The sequence below is a fragment of the Lissotriton vulgaris genome, chromosome 12, assembly GCF_964263255.1.
Source record: "Lissotriton vulgaris chromosome 12, aLisVul1.2, whole genome shotgun sequence".
Taxonomy (NCBI): domain Eukaryota; kingdom Metazoa; phylum Chordata; class Amphibia; order Caudata; family Salamandridae; genus Lissotriton; species Lissotriton vulgaris.
This window is the reverse complement of record NC_141700.1, coordinates 22,727,956-22,744,993: the sequence shown is the minus strand read 5'-3', so window position 1 is coordinate 22,744,993 and position 17,038 is coordinate 22,727,956. Positions and strand designations below refer to the sequence as shown.

Below are 17,038 nucleotides of genomic sequence, written 5' to 3'. Positions count from 1 at the left end.
TAAAGTTGATTCCAACTCACTCCCGCTCTTCCTTCTCATTGGCATAGGTTTCTACAATTAAACAAACATCCTAGGTCAAGGGTGAGGCACTTAACCAGCACTTGATGACACACGCCGGACACTTCTGGCCTACATTCTACAGTTATGATCCTCTGTAGTCTGCTTTACCCTGTCTTCCAGCACCAATAAGACAATAAGATTCTTAACCCAAAGACATGTGGCTTGACTGGTACTCCGGATGTGTGCACACTTACTGACTCTGAACACTAGCAATGACATTTGAAGGCACAAGTAAGTCTACTTTAAAAAAAGAAAAGTGTAAGTCAGGAAACCATATCAAGAGTAACAATATTTTGGGTGCATAGTTTTTCCAGAAGGAGTTTAGAGAGAACAATGCATATCTCATTGCTCTGATAGTTATTGCAATCAGTCTTTCTACTGATGGAATCTGCACAGCTAAACACAAAATAACGATTACACATTTAAAAACAAACAGCAGCGTGGCAATCTGAGTAATTGTTATTATTTTTATTACAAGTGTAAGCCCCTCTCTATGTATGCACATTATGTTATCTTATGATGTTATAACTAACTTATATAGCGCACGTTCACCGGGTTGGTTTCTTGGCGCTGCCTGGAAGGGAGATGGGGTGAATTCATTCGCGCAATTTCTCGAATGCCTGTCTAAACAGCCATGTTTTTTGGAGTTTGCGAAAGGTCATGAGGTCTGTACAGGATCTGATTTCCAGGGGCATGGACTTCCAGTATCTTTGGCCCAGTGTGGAGAATCTTGATCCTGCATATCGTTTCTGCTTGAAGGAGGGTGTTGTCAGGAGATGCAAATCGGCGGATCTCAGATTGCGAGTGGGGATATGTCTGTCGATCATTCAATTAACGAATTTGGGGTTACTGCCATTCAGTGATTTAAAGATAATACATCCTAGCTTGAAGGCGCATCTCTGTGATATAGGGAGCCAGTGGAGTTTTTTCAGGAGGGGTGAGACATGTTGGCGTTTCTTTTCCTGTAAGATCAGTCTGGCCGCTTGGTTCTGTATCAGTTGGAGACAGTGGGTGAGGTATGCCGGGATGCCATAGTAGAGAGAGTTAGGGCTGGACTGTTCCCATGAGGCACAGGGTCAGACTGATTTGCATATGGCCATGTCTGAACTGGAGTGGTGTGGAGTGCAAAAAAACAATGGATTTGGGCCCAGATCTCTGTATTTGGGTGAATGTGTGACATTGTTCTGCATTCTGTCCATCAACTGTGTTTTTTGCATTTGTCACCCCGAGTGGGATGGGTATGCTTAGACGTGAGTCCCATGCTCTCCACTCCACTGGATTCAAGCAAGCCGGGCTGTAGACGGCTGGAATGCCAGAAACCGGTCCTCGGAAGCTTGTTTCCGGTCCAGGGAAGGCATGGCTTGGCAGTTCGGGCTGGACTGTTCCCATGAGGCACAGGATCAGACTGATTTACATATGGCCATGTCTGCACTGGGGTGGTGTGGAGTGCAAAAAAACGATGGATTTGGGCCCAGATCTCTGTACTGGGGCCCAGATCTCTGTACTGGGGTGAATGTGTGGCATTGTTCTGCATTCTGTCCATCAACTGTGTTTTTTGCATTTGTCACCCCGAGTGGGATGGGTATGCTTAGACGTGAGTCCCATGCTCTCCACACCACTGGATTCAAGCAAGCTGGGCTGAAGACGGCTGGAATGCCAGAAACCGGTCCTCGGAAGCTTGTTTCCGGTCCAGGGAAGGCATGGCTTGGCAGTCCGGGCTGGACTGTTCCCATGAGGCACAGGGTCAGACTGATTTACATATGGCCATGTCTGAACTGGGGTGGTGTGGAGTGCAAAAAAACGATGGATTTGGGCCCAGATCTCTGTACTGGGGTGAATGTGTGACATTGTTCTGCATTCTGTCCATCAACTGTGTTTTTTACATAGTAGAGGGAGTTGGCGTAGTCGATATGTGAGATCACCATGGCTAAGACTGCCTGAAGTTTAGCTTCCTGAGTTAGGAACCTGCTGATTTTCTTTATTTTCCTTAGTTGGAAGAAGCAGGAAGAGGTGACAGAGCCAATTTGAGATTTCATGGTGAGGTCGTTGTTAACCACTACTCCCAGAGTCTTATCATGAGTAGATGGAATCGGTGATTTCCCCAGTTCTTTAGGCCAGAATTGAGAGTTCCAGGGGTTGAGTGGGCCGCCCGTGAGAATCAATTCTGTTTTGTCCAGGTTCAATTTTAGTTGATTACGGTTCATCCAATCACGGATGAACAGCATTGTTGACTGAAATTCGTGGATGGAGGTCGGGGAGTTATTAATAGGGAAGACTAATTGGAAATCATCTGCATAGTTGAAGCTTGGATGTTCCTTTGTTTTAGTGCATGGATCAGAGGGAGGAGGTAGAGGTTGAATAAGTGAGGTGAAAGTGAGGATCCCTGGGGGACTCCGCATGTAGTTTTAATCATGGGGGTCGTGAAATCGCCAAGTTGGACTGATTGGGCTCGATCAGTAAGGAATATGCTACTTACCAGTATGCATCTGTTCTTGGCATAGAGGGCTGCAGAGTGGTACATTATGAATAGATCGCCATCTGGTGTTGGGCTCGGATGATTGCACTTGTTTTTCTCTTGGAGAGTCTTTTGTATCTTGGTGACTCCTCCTTTGGTTGCTAGTGTGCATGGGCATCGGCTCAATCCTTAGATTGTTTTGCCATAGTAGGGTTAGATGGAGTAGTATGATAGAATACAGATAGAAATGCCCATGTAAGTGTATCTAAATAAGATATTGTTGGAACAGACACATGTTTGCGGGGAGGCTGGGAGGGCATGTACCACTCTGCAGCCCTCTATGCCAAGAACAGATGCATACTGGTAAGTAGCATATTCCGTTCGCTTAATGGAAGTGTTAGTTATTATCTTTCCTTCCTGTATTATCGGGAGCTGGCCCTTCGATACCTGCATCCCTGACACGGTCGATAAGGATGTTATGATCGACCGTGTCAAAGGCAGCTGAGAGGTCAAGTAGCACCAGGGCTGGAGCGAGGCCTTTGTCCGCTTTTTCTTTCAGCGTATCCAATACTGATAGGATCACAGATTCAGTGGAATGGGCTGGATGGATGCCTGCTTGGTGGGTATCTAGATATTCAGATTGCTCCAGAAAAGTGGATAAGCATTTAGCTACATGGGCTTCCATCAGGTTAGCTAGGTAGTGGAGCAAGGAGATCGGACGGTAGTTAGAGAGGGTTTTTGGGTCAGCTTCTGGCTTTTTTTATCAGGAGAATGATTATGGGCTTTTTAAAGGACTCTGGTACCATTCCCTGGATCAGGGACTCATTTAAGAGGGTCACGGCTGGGCCTGGGCAGGCGATGAATGCTTCCTTAAAGACCCAAGGGGGACAGCAATCCCTCGGAGAGCCGGTTTTACTTTAGCTAACAGATCTGTGAATGTTTCTTGGCTTATTAATGGAAATTGCTCCAACTTTTGTAAGTTCTTGGGTTTAGTAGGGCATGCCGGGCTCGGGCAGTTGGGGATACTATTTTTGATGTTTTAAATTTTTTCAATAAAAAAGTTGTTGTAAAACAGTTTGGAAATGCAATAGCCAGGCATGACATTTCAAGTAACCTCAAAAGCCAGACCTACAAAATCACAGGGCAAATTATTTTGCATTTCTTGTACTGTGAATTGCTTTCCAACAACGCAATACTTCTTTCTTAAAACTGGTGTTACTCGGCATGTGGATTCCGTAAATGACACTCCCCACACCATCGTCTCCTACTAAAGGGCAGAAAGTTAAGATTGTGTTAACATAGTGGGGCAGCGTGGGCTTGCAGTCGATGTCACCATGCGTCATAATGACGCATGGTATGACAGACACTCCAAAAACAGATCTGATATGGAGTTAGGGAGATGGGTACTCTGTCACAAATGTGTCTGCCTAACTACAGGTGTGTGATACGCTAATGCTCTTATATGAGGAAGATGGGAGTACCCACCCTAGCTGGGAGCACCCACCCTCTCTGAGAGTACCCACCCTCGCAAGGAGCACCCACCCTCGCTAGGAGAACCCACCCTCGCTAGGAGCACCCACCCTCGCTAGGAGCACCCACCCTCGCTAGGAGCACCAACCCTCACTAGACTATTATAAAGACTACTCCTCACAGCTACAAGCTTTTGTTTTACAGCCATTGAAATCTTAAACAGAAAGAGGTCTCCACTCGCTGGATGTCAGAAGGACAAACATGTATTAAATTCAGGAAACAAAAACTATTTGGTAGGGAAACTGTTTTTTTATTTCTTTCACATAGGCCTCAAAAGGCTCATCAGTAAGCAATGGAGACCATAGCAAGATGGATAGCCCAGACAATCCAAAGATGCCATGCGACAGCAGGAGTTTTGTTGAGACCTCGAGACCATTCCACAAGAAATAAGGGAGCCGTACTCGCCTTCATCGCTAATATCGGCATTATGAAACAAAGAAGCTCGGGTGGGGCAGCAAGTGCTAAAACATCTGTTTGCAAATACAAACCCTCCGTAACAACTTCCCAACAGGATACATTCGTACAAAGTCAATGCACAGTATGTGAATCCACAAAATTCAAATTCAATATCTGAAAGATTACAGGCCTGTGTGAGTAGCTGCGGAGCTTTAAGAGTTTACTGGATTCATTTGCAACCCTCCAACCTCCTCAAACATGAAAAATATTTGCTCCATAGAAAAGGAATAGTCAAAGAAAGGAGCCACAGAAGAGGGTTGCAACACAAATCATCCAAGATGGCAACCGTGCAGAGGGGCTTCTCAGGGATATATGTGATGTCATCCAAGGAGGGCTTGTATATCTACATGACCTAATTGTGTGAATCTGTGAAAAGCACTGCTCTTTAAATGAGCTGCCTTATATGTCCAACTTGGAAGGGCCTGAAGTCCATCCAATTCAGTGTGCACTACGCAAAACATTCACACTCATAACTGATGAGGTGGCTAGTTAACGTGTACTGGTCTACTATGCAAAAACTGTAAGCTGACTGAACCCTATCCACCCACAACCCAAAACTGAACTCCTTTCCACCTGAGGACCCATGAAAATAAGTTAACGTGACAAAGCGCTCCCCACAACCCCATTGACTAACCCCCGGCACACCCCTACACCCCCACCTACTACTACGCATGATCGCCTTCCATCCACTGCTGTCCGCACACTCTCCTCCTGTGTCAACCACAGACTTCACCACCTCAAATTTGCCTCTGCCTCTGCCATGCACACCTGTCCACCAACCACCCATGGTATCCCACCACCCCTTCTCACCTGTGAGATCTTCCTGTTCATACGCCGATTCTAGGGGCGGTCCAAAGAGGGGTTCAGGAGGGTCCACCGAAGATCTCATGGAAGAGCTGGGGCAGAAAGCAGATACGGGTGATACATTATAAGACAGAGGAAGCAATGCCTCATCTTTTGGTACATGCAAAGACACTATTCAAGGGTCAACGGAGCGGGGTCATCGCTAAGGTGGGTGGGGGGTGCAGTTACTATTAGTACCTTGTGGTCACAGCAGAACCCCTTCCCCCCCTCCCCACTGCAAGCATAGTAACTCTAAGAATCTCACAACAGCCAAGCACAACATAGCACGCTGTGAAAGAGACGACATGGCTGCCGGCCTGAGCGCGTACTGAGAGGCGCTCTATCCAAGGCTTCGTGGGTTACGAGAGTGAAGCCAGCGCTGCTAGGCGGGACTGCGTGGCGAGAAGGAGAGGTCCCTCTGTGTTACCTGCTCGTGCGTGATGTCAGCGAGGGGGTGGGGAGCTTCCGAGACTCTTCACCTGAAGGGAAGAAAAGCGTAAAATCAACAGCACTTTAATGAGTGATTTTTTAGTCATACCATCAAATATTCCACTGTAAGACTAATCAAACAGTCCTAAGTAAGACTGGCAGAAGGTTCTGGAAACAGTCTGTCACTATCTAGAAACCGTGAGGATACAGGACCATGACAGGAGAGAGCACTGACAAAAAGCCGGGCACAGAAACCCTCCGGAACTAACCTCCCACGTTTTTAATTTATGCATAGGTTGTTTTCCTGTACATTTTGAGCACACCCGGCAGATGCAGCCTGGGCACCACCTACCTGTCCCAGGCATGGCTTCCGAGTCAGCATCGACAGAAGCGGGATTCACAACAGCGGCATGCCCTGGTAAAAAAAAAGAATAAATAAAAGCATGAGGTAACTTTGGTACAGCATTGCCTCAATAAACAAGCTTAATGTTCTTTTATGAAATATCAGATCATACCTCAACAGGAGGGGAAAAGGGCCATTAAAAAAAAAATACTATTTCTCCTGTTTTTTCACAATTTAATTCTCATAATCTGGAGGTGGGAGGGGGCTCTCGGACGCCATCTTGGTACACTCCCTGCTATATTATCCCTCATGGTGTATGCCTGGCTACAGAAAGCATGACAAAAGTAACGCAATACTGAGAGTTACCCACTTAGAGGGCCACAGGACCAGACAATGGTTTCTAGTTTTATTCAGAATTTATATCCGTGTTAAACCCTGATCAATTCTGAATGTTCCTGTGTTGTGCTGCATAGGATCAGGTTGATAAAGGAAGATGAAGGACCTTATCAAGTCACATAGGTACAAGAGGTGTGATCTCAGATTCGTGTGACGACCATCCCCACCGGTGGGGAATTAAGAGATATGGTAAGATAACGAGTAACCGAAAGCCTAATCACGGACGTTAGCAAGAAACGTCACTAAAAGCATATCAAAGCGCCATGAGGCGAAGACTTAAAACTGAACAGATGAGCAGAGAATTCAAGCGAGATCAGCTTTGGGTCAAAAAACACACTGTGGACCACACTGAACATCCCGACTGACTATCCGGTCATAAGGATGGATAACGTTCTCTCCGAGATCTCAACCCCAAGGCACATTTTGGATCACTCCTCCAGCAGATCTCAAACTAGAGGCGATTTACATGAGTTTCAGTGAGAGGTGAACACCCACAGTGTGACTTTCTGTCATCAGGTTCTCAATCTGCCCCCATCGTTTTGTCACCACTTTGGTCCACCAATGCACAACCACTCTTTCCCCATACGTGAGGTGGAGGGTGCGGAAGAGGTCACTATTAAGCATTTCACTTCATGTACTATCATCATATTCATAATGAGGCAACTGTTACGGACTTCCAATACAACCTGATCATTAGAGACTGCCTAATATGCAGCTATCTTTGTACAAGAGTGATAGAGTTTGCCAGAGAGCCGCATGCAAGATTGAAAAAACTTTAAAATAAAAGATCTCAAATTTGCAAACGAAATGGCTAAAACCTAGAATAAACTTCTATAGCATTTGGAAAACATGAACAAGGAACTGACACAATTGTGCTATCACACTTTGAAATCAAAAAATGAAAAAGGAAATCCCTGCTTAAGACTTTCAGAGAAGACCAAACTGAGACGTTTCAGAGGTTTATAGTCTGTGAAAAACAAAGTACAGAGGAGCTTAATTAATCGCTGAAAAATAAACATGGGAAATTTGTTTGGCTTACAGTTTAGAATTAAATTTGAAGGACCGTAATTTTAAACTACAAAATTCACTATCAAGACATGAAAAACTAGTCTGTGATATTCTAGGGAGACACTAATCAGCCTCGTACTGGACTATTTAGAGCAAAAGGCAAGGGATTCAATAACAGGATTACTTTTTATTGGACTGTATGAAGGCTTCACAAGAACAGGGGAATATTCTATCACAAATGAGTGCACTATTGAAGTCCTCGCTCAACTCCTAGAACAACGCCTGGTGAAGCTTACTTCAGGCTAAAAAGTACAAGTCTTCCAGCCGGGGAGTCAATCACTTCAACTGACCTAGAAGGCACTTGGACCTAGAAGCAGACATCTTATGCAACCCACACCTTGTAAAACCTACTTAGCAAACTTGGAAAGGGGCAATTACCAACCACAGAGAATACATTAGAGTAATGCATGTAAACCACTGACCAAAAGAGCAAATTTACTCCAGTGCAGAATGCATGTAACAGCGAGTCCCGCTGGAGGATGCCCCATCTGCATTAAAATGGTGGACTGCCAGAAGAGCAGCTGTCGGATCTGGGGGAGTTTGTCAAAAAGACGCAGCTAAAAAATGGTGGCACGCCAACAGTGGGCGGGTATGCTAATTTGCTCGATGATGCATCCTTGCAGGCATATGCTGAGGAAGGAGTCAGAAATCAGAAAAAACCTTCTTGGAGTAAATAATCTATTATTAACTTGGAAAACCAGTATCGCACTAGATCTCCAACTTAGATGCATTTGAGTATCACCGGCTATGGACAAAACAATTAAACTATTTAGAACTGAGATGAACTTACTAAAAGGGTGCCCTAATTCACAGATCATACTAGAGAACCTATTCCGTGCTAAGTCTCACTCGCATTACACAGTGTCGACAATCACCCGCATCACATAAGTGTCACGTGGTTGAGCTGAAGGAAGAGGAAAGTTAAGAAAATAGAAAATCATCAGCAATGACCGAAAAAAGTTTTAAATACCTAATGTATGTTTCCCCCTCAAGGAATTGACATTTTTATTAATGAGCCTTGCCAAAATTCACCGGATGGCAGAAAATGTAATTTTCTAATACAAGTTCTGAATATGGAGTGAGAATTGGTTGGAAGTGGTTCAGGGAAGAACACACAGGGATTTCAACCAAAGGTGAAGTTTCTTTTGGTTACTGAGGATGAAAACATAAATAAGTTTGTAAGGAAAGCCCTGATTGTGTTTGAAACGGTGTAAACAAGCTAGATTCCAGAAAATAAAACAAAACCGACTGTACAAACGCGTATTCCAATGTGTTGCAAATATATGTTTTACACCGGTAGCTCTGCAAATTTAGAAAAACAACATTAACACAAACCTGTGGTTAAGTGCAGTCGATGGGAGCCTGTTTGGAAGTTCAGAAAATTGAATAACTGCAATGACAGACAGCACCTGTGGCAAAACCTTAATGGACAGGAAGGGGGTAGGGGGTGGGGGAGTTGAGGAAACTTGAGTGCCTCGGAGATCAACTTTCACGGAATTTTCTTAGGACCATAAGAGGTCTTTTCTGAGATGCGCAGCTCATAAGCAGAGGGAGGGTGTACCCAGTAAAACATGGATAGTTCAGAATCTAAAGATTATGTAATACGAGGTGAAGTACATCTCATTATAGTGTCCGTAAACTTGCGGCTTACGGAGTGGGTGAAGATATAAAGGAAATAGTGAACAGTAGGTTTATCCGAGGTTGCAGTGCAATCAAAAGAGCAAACCCCGAAGTCAAGTTGGCAAAGCGTTTGGAATCCTTCTGTAGTTTGCCACAGGTTTTGTGTGAAGAACCCATGAGACTGCAGCCAGGATGCAGCAGAGTGAAGTAAGGAAGCGCGAAGACACATGGTTCGTGAACCAGTTGCCCACGAGAGAGGGTAAGAAGAATAAACCCATCCATCATCGAGCTGGTGAGGAAGGAATGTGGCTCTGCACCCAGAGTCACACTACCTCTTTCAACACGCAGCTCCAGCGAAGGACAATCAAACCTTATATTTGATTTCTGAAATTAGCATCAGTCTTCAATACCGATATACAAAGCTTCAGTCTGAGGCGCAAGACAAACCTCTCCTTCTTGATGAACTGATAATGGCTTTCCCAAAAGTCTAAAGCTGCCCCAGAGGTGGGTGGACCTCAGCGAAAGCAAGGCAGACCGACGTCCTGGCTGCTGCACTGTCACAAACCTAACTATTGTTGCATATGGTCCTGCACCCTTAACTAGTTCGGACAGGAGGCTACAGGTAACCGGATCACATGTGGACAGCAGCTCGATGGACACTTTGCACAGTACCGGTTTCAATTCAGAAAGGGAGCAAAAACAACGATCAGCGACGAGTCAATGAGAGGGCGCAACAAAGACTCCGCGTTGAGGAGGAAAGTTTGAAGGTTTGCAGACGGTCCACAGCAGATAACATATGAATGCACGACCACAGAGTTCCGAAAACTGGATGCTGCGGATCAATATGACTGAACTGAAGACTGTCAGGATCTGAACTTGGGAGTTTCCAACTAGAAGTCAGTAACTTCTGAGGCCCTGGTACACCACAAGCCGTGCAGAACATACAGGCTGGTGAAGGGAGATTCCACTGTACAGCCTTGATGGTCACGCAAGCCAGTTTGACGTTGATTCGAGTCTGTATAGAAAGCCAATTCTTAAAGATTGCAATAATGTGTCCCTATAACTCATGCTACGGCGAGTCTGCCCACACCGGAGAGCTGCACTGAGAGGAGCAAGAGTGGATTTGGGAAACCTGCAGAAGGACTCATCTGACAGTCTGTACTTGATATTACCACAGTTTAGCAGCCATGTGGATTATCTCTAGTGGTAGAAGCATCATTATTCTTTTTAGTAGATACAGATGCCAGCAAGCAAATTTAATGTGTTTTATGCACGTCCTTGGTCATATGAAAGCCTCACGTGAAGCCTTTATTTTGATGGATTGGAGCTGTTGAGCAGAATCTCATTTTCTTTTAGCTTTGACGGGTGAGACAGATCAAATTTACAGCACTGCCTTGGTGTCCAAAGACCTAATCAGTGAATCATAGCCAAAAATCGCAATTTTGAGGAGTTGGTTGTATTAAGTTAATTCCAATTAACCTTGAAAAACAGCATGTGTAGAAGTGACACTTGGGTGAAAAACGAATTCAGTATTCATTTTTTAACTATAAAACCCAGGACAACCAATTTCAAAAATTAAAGTAGGGTCTGCTGAACCTCCACTGCCCCCGTCCCTCCCGCTCTCCATTGACAATATGTGACAACCCCCATGCTAGAGTTCTCAATGGTAGGGTCTGCTGACCCTCCAATGCCCCAGACCATGCCGCTCTCCAGACATTATGTGATAAGGCCCATGCTAGAGTTATCGATGGTAGGGTCTGCTGACCCTCCACTGCCCCAGTCCATCCCGCTCTCCACTGACATTATGTGACAACCCCCATGCTAGAGTTCTCAATGGTAGGGGCTGCTGACCCTCCACTGCCCCAGTCCATCCTGCTCCCCACTGACATTATGTGACAACCCCCATGCTAGAGTTCTCAATGGTAGGGGCTGCTGACCCTCCACTGCCCCAGTCCATCCTGCTCCCCACTGACATTATGTGACAACCCCCCTGCTAGAGTTTTCGATGGTAGCGTCTGCTGACCCTCCACTGCCCCAGACCCTGCCGCTCTCCGATATTATGCTCCAGATACGTCCTCTGCATCAACTTACTTGAAGAGTTTCTCTTCATTGTCACCTGTTCCATGGAGGAGAGAGAAGAAAAAAAGACACCAAGGTTTAGAATTTGCAGGCGATATTTAGCAGTTTACTCAAGGTACAACTACCAGCCCAAACCAGCAGCGACTTGTACGCATGCCATGCCCGTGACCTACCCCGGTGGAGGGTGGCAGGATGAGTGCGCCCACCGTGGCCCGCAGCTCCTCCACCGCAGCCTCCGTGTTGCAGTTCTCATCCCGTGGTTGGAAAGGCTTGATCTGGATGTGGAAGCGGCGAGGGCCCTCATTGTCGTCAAAATCAGAGTCGCTGGAGGAGCAGAAGTTGTTTTCCTGTTCCTGTGCACGGGTGTCAAGGATCTCACAACTTTACTGCAAGAAGGGTGCGAAACCACGGACGGGGAGGCCTTTCTGGGGACACAGTTCAAGTTGGCAAGAATGCTACAACCTGCCAAGCATATACCTTTAAAAAGTTACCAATATGGAAAGGTTTTTTACCTGGAACTTGTGGTCTGGTACAGATTCACATACTTTGCAGGCTACTGCCACCTGGTGGTTACAAATGGAGTACTTTACAAAAGTTTCAAAACCACACTTGGGGCCAGATGTAGGTGGCCAAATAGCGAGCGCTAACGCTGAAATTCGCAGAATTTCTGCATCTGCAATCGCTATTTGGCTGCAAGCAATGTAGGCGAGTTTAAACCTACTAGCAAAATAAGGAATCGCAAAATTGCAATTCCTTATTTTGCTCTTGCATTTAAGGAATCGGAAATTGCAATTCCTTAAATGCAATGTAAGTAGCACAAAAGAAAGTACACTTTAGCCTTAAGGAATCGCTAATTACCACCAACTTCAAGTTGGTGGTAATTAGCGATTTCCATTAAAAAAAGCACCTTTTTGCTTTCTTTAAAGTGCCACGTGGCACACATTCATGCCCTTAGGGTATGTATGTACGCCACTGTGCACACATGGACATTTCAGGGGTGCAACAGGGTGTCCTTTTGATACCCTGGCACCCTTGAAATAGCGCCCGCTATTTGTGATTCACGAATAGCGAACCGCAAATGGAGAATATCTTCCCATTCATTCCTACTGGCCTCCAAGCGATTCCTTATTAAGGAATATTAAGGATTTGCTAATATTTTAGCGATTTCTACCTACATCCAATTTTGCGATTCCTTAATAGCGCATCAGTAAAATTCGCTATTAAGGATTTGCAAATTTGATGTTACCTACATCTGGCCCTGTATGCCTTATAGTCACAACATGGTCAGTTAAAGCCCCAAATTGCCTTATAATACATTGGCATCTTCAGATTTCTATAAAGAACCCCTTCGGAGGCTAACAAGTTACCTACAGAAGCTCTAATGGATTGGTTTAAACACACTTTACTGTGCACACTTTGTAGATGCAGTGGGACCGCTCAGGTTTCCAGTCAGTTCCTTGGTGCTGCCCTCCATGCACCCGCACAACAGGCGTAAAGGTAAAGTTCAGGAATGTTTAGGAACATTCCTGAAATGACAATAACTCTACCCTGATCTTTCCATTGCGCCCATTGTGGCCTCTGTTTTCTACACTAAGTCCCATTAGAGAGCTGGGCACTGCAGCGACATGGTGTAGGCGGGGTCAGTGCACAGGTCCGGCCCCTACTCTACACTGACAGAAGAGGCACTAGGGATCACTGCTTCCTCAGAGTTTGCAAACCCAAGGTCCTCAGTCATCACCATAACGTGACCGGCCTGCAGGTGTCGCTGACGCATATGAGCATCTGTTGTGTCATACTTCCGCCTGCCAACAGGGGTCGCTCCTGTACATGTGTCCATCTGCTCACAGAAGTGGACTCTCATGGACCACCAGGTGCATTGTGAAGTAGTACCAAACCACGGTTGTGCTATAGAGTCACAAGGTGACACTGCTGCACCAGGCGCTCAACAAATCACCTACTGAGGCTGCAGTCCAAGTGCCAGTGAGGCACCTATCTGAAAGAGACACGTTAGTGATAGATTCCTTACCTTAGAATATCCCCAGGCGTCAGACTGGATCCGGAAAGTTTTGCGTAGCAGTACCCTTGCGCGTCGGTAGGCGTCGTCTGCGGCTCCGCGTCCGTCGTCGGCGTCGTGGGCGCCGTGATGACGTCGTCGGAGTACTTAGACGCCGCCTCCGCGTGCTGACGTCAGTTCTTCTTTTTTCCGCGCCAGCCAGCGCAGATCTGGAAAGAGCAGTACTCTAGTCAATTTTTGACTAAGTTTTTTGGAGATCTTTTTGATCCTTTTCGAAGTCTTACGACTCCGACGGTGCCGTTAGGGATGCCCGGATTCAAGAATTGCGAGGAGTGCGACTGTACCATGTCGGTTACGGATCCCCACCGCCAGTGCTTGATATGTTTGGGCGTCGACCATGACGACGAGGCCTGCCCCGACTGTCGGGCTCTTTCGAGGAAGGCCAGGCGGGAGCGGTCCCGCAGGCGACTCGAAATCCGCCAGTCGGCCCCGCGCCGTGTGAGGTCCCGGTCCCACGGGAGGTCGAGGGACAGGTCGCGGGGACGGAGCCGTCACAGCTCCGGGAGTCGGCGCCACTCCTCCGGGTCCAAGTCGTCAGGTAAGAAGCATAAGAAGTCGAAGAGACATCATCGCTCTTCCGACTCCCCCCCGACGCTCGCACGATGCGGCCGGGGGTTCGGGTGACACCGCCCACGCGGCTCCTCGCGAGTCGCGGGCGCCGCGTCCGGCCCCATACCCCCCGGTCCCTGGGCTGAACGCGACGCCGGAGGAGATCGAGCGTTTCCTCATGGCCATGAGGTCCCTTTCTTCTCCGATGGGTTCCACGGCGCCTTCGGGCCCAGTGAACCCGTCTGGGGGCCCTAGTGGGTCGAGGGCTACGACCTCGACGCCGTCGGGTGCTTCGGCCTCGACGCCGCCGGCGCCTTCGGGCCCGGCGCCGCAGGGCCCCACGATCCCGACGCCGCCGGTGCCCACGGGCACGGCGCCGCAGGATGCAGCGGCCCCGGCGTCGTCGGTGCCTTCGGGCCCGGCGCCGCAGGATGCCGCTGGACCCTCGTCGGGCGATGGACCGTCCACGGAGGACCTTACGACCCCCCCGGGGTCGGTCCGTATGGTGTCCCCTCTGGCGTCGTCCTCGGGCGGCGCCGGCCCCGATGCCTCCTCTCACTGGGTTCCGACGTCGGGACGACGTCTACCGACGCCGCTCTCGACGCCGTGCGGGGAATTTCAATTCCATGAACCCTCCTCATTTGCTTATGACCCTGAATCCCAGGAGATGGGGGAAGAGGAGGATTGGGAGGGGTCTGAGGACCCTCTGACAAGGGAATGTCAGTCTTCCATGGACTGGACAGGAGACCTTGGGGAGGCCAGTGGCCTGGACACCTCTCCAGACACTGGATTCGTCTCTCCTCCTACCGTGGCTTCGGAGGAGGGCGCTACTTATAGTGTGGTGCTGATGAGGGCTGCTAAGGCCCTGGGCCTTGAGCTCCCCGTCGCGGCCGTGAAGACTAACCTCCTCACTGAGGTCCTTAAGCCGCAGTCATGCTCCGTGGAGCCTCTGCTGCCGTTTAATGAGGCCTTGACAGACGTTCTTATGGGCACTTGGTCCAGGCCCGCTACAGGTTCGCCTGTAGATAGGAACGTGGCCAGACGCCACCGCCCGGCCCCGGGCGACCCATGTTTCCTGTCCACCCACCCCACCCGAGAGTCTGGTTATCCAGGCCTCTAACTCCCAGACCGCCTTCCCGACGGCTCCTCCCGATCGGGAATCCAAGAGGTACGAGGCCTATGGCAAAAAGGTGTTCTCGTCCCTTAGCTTGGGACTGCGGTCTTCCAACTCCGCATGCCTCTTGGGCCATTACACCCACTCTCTGTGGGAAACGGTGGCGGAAGTGCTGCCAGAGTGTCCGTTGGAGGTACGGGCCAAACTCGGCCAAGCCCTACTGGAGGGCCGGGACGCAGCGAAGTATAACATCAGGTGCGGATTGGATACTACTGACTCGCTGGGCAGAGCGATGGCTACGACGGTGGCGATACGACGCCACGCCTGGCTGAGATCCGCCAACTTCTCGGCAGACGTCCAAAATACACTCATGGACATGCCGTTAGATGGCCGTCGCCTCTTTGGCGACAAGGCAGATCACGCGCTTGAGCGCTTTAAGGACTCCAGGGCTACGGCCAAGTCCTTGGGCCTCTCGGCCCCGCGCCAGCAAATGAGTGCCTTTCGCCTCTTTCGTGGCCAAGGAAGGGGCGCCCCCACACGTGCCGCCAGCCAATCGCCTCAAACTGTCGTCCAGCGCGGCGGCCGTGGAATCCGCCGTGGAGGCGGTTGGGGAAACAGGCGGAACCAGTCCACACCTGCTCCCGCGGCATCCGCCTCTAAACCCTCCTAGTCCGTGCTTTTCGGCCCATGTGACGCCAGCGGGAGGCAGGGTTCGCCATCACCACTCTCACTGGTGCGCAGTCACTTCGGACAGGTGGGTGCTGCAGATCGTCCGACGGGGCTACTCCCTCCCCTTCGAGACGAACCCTCAAGCCATGCCACCGCAACACCACCGCGTATCGGGGGATCACTTGCGGCTCCTGCAGGAGGAAGTTTCGGCCCTCTTGGCCAAGGGGGCCATCGAGCGCGTTCCTGGGCCAGAAGTAGGACATGGTTGCTACTCCCACTACTTTCTGGTACCCAAGAAGGGCAAAGGGGGCCTACGCCCTATCTTGGACCTGAGGAACGTCAACGGCTTCCTCCGGAAGGAGAAGTTCAAAATGCTGACACTGGCTCAGGTCTTGGCTGCCCTAGACCCAGGAGACTGGATGGTAGCGTTGGACTTGCAGGATGCGTATTTCCACATCCCCGTCCTGCCGGCCCACCGGCGTTACCTGCGGTTCACGGTAGGCCTCGAGCACTTTCAGTTTACCGTGCTCCCCTTCGGCCTTACCAGCGCCCCACGGGTGTTCACGAAGGTGATGGCGGTGGTCGCAGCTCACCTGCGCAGGTTAGGGGTTTCAGTCTTCCCCTACCTAGACGACTGGTTGTTGAAGGCGGGCTCGCCCCAGGCAGTCGTCAACCACCTCCAGACTACGGCGGATCTCCTGCACAGGCTGGGATTTGCCATCAATGTGCCGAAGTCACACCTGTGCCCCTCTCAGAAGCTCCTTTTCATCGGAGCGGTTCTCGACTCGGCGCAGTTTCGGGTTTACCCGCCCGAACAGCGAGTCCGGGATATACAGGCCCTGATTCCGATCTTCAGGCCGTTATCCCGGGTTTCGGTCAGGTTGACGCTGCGGCTTCTGGGGCTGATGGCCTCCTGCATCCTTCTGGTGCATCACGCACGGTGGCGGATGCGGGCTCTGCAGTGGGACCTGAAGTTTCAGTGGGCCCAGCACCGGGGCAACCTTTCCGACCATGTCCTGATCTCGGAGGGCACTGCGAGACAGCTGCAGTGGTGGCTCACGGACCGCGATTGGGTCAACGGCAGATCCCTCTCCCTTCCCCAACCGGAGCACGTAGTTGTGACGGACGCGTCCCTCCAGGGCTGGGGAGGCCACTTGGGAGAGGCGGAGATCAGAGGACTCTGGTCTCCGGCGGAGTCCCGGCTCCATATCAATCTGTTGGAGCTGCGGGCGATTCGTCTGGCACTGAAAGCATTCCTCCCGTCTGTCCGAGGGAGTGCAGTGCAGGTGTTCACAGACAACACCACCGCCATGTGGTACTGCAACAAACAGGGCGGAGTGGGGTCGTGGACCC

The 17,038-nt window shown here is 49.4% G+C and overlaps 1 protein-coding gene across 1 annotated transcript in view; it reads right to left on the bottom strand.

The window, feature by feature from the left end:
* FCHO1 (FCH and mu domain containing endocytic adaptor 1) overlaps positions 1-17,038 on the bottom strand; it is a 275,051-nt gene that overhangs the window by 62,473 nt on the left and 195,540 nt on the right. Inside the window, exons 15-19 of the mRNA XM_086946797.1 lie at positions 11,453-11,634; positions 11,292-11,316; positions 6,126-6,188; positions 5,772-5,823; positions 5,312-5,397 (exon numbers count right to left, since the gene is read on the bottom strand). Of these exons, the coding sequence (XP_086802923.1) occupies positions 5,312-5,397; positions 5,772-5,823; positions 6,126-6,188; positions 11,292-11,316; positions 11,453-11,634 (408 nt within the window). The remainder of the gene's footprint in view (positions 1-5,311; positions 5,398-5,771; positions 5,824-6,125; positions 6,189-11,291; positions 11,317-11,452; positions 11,635-17,038) is intronic.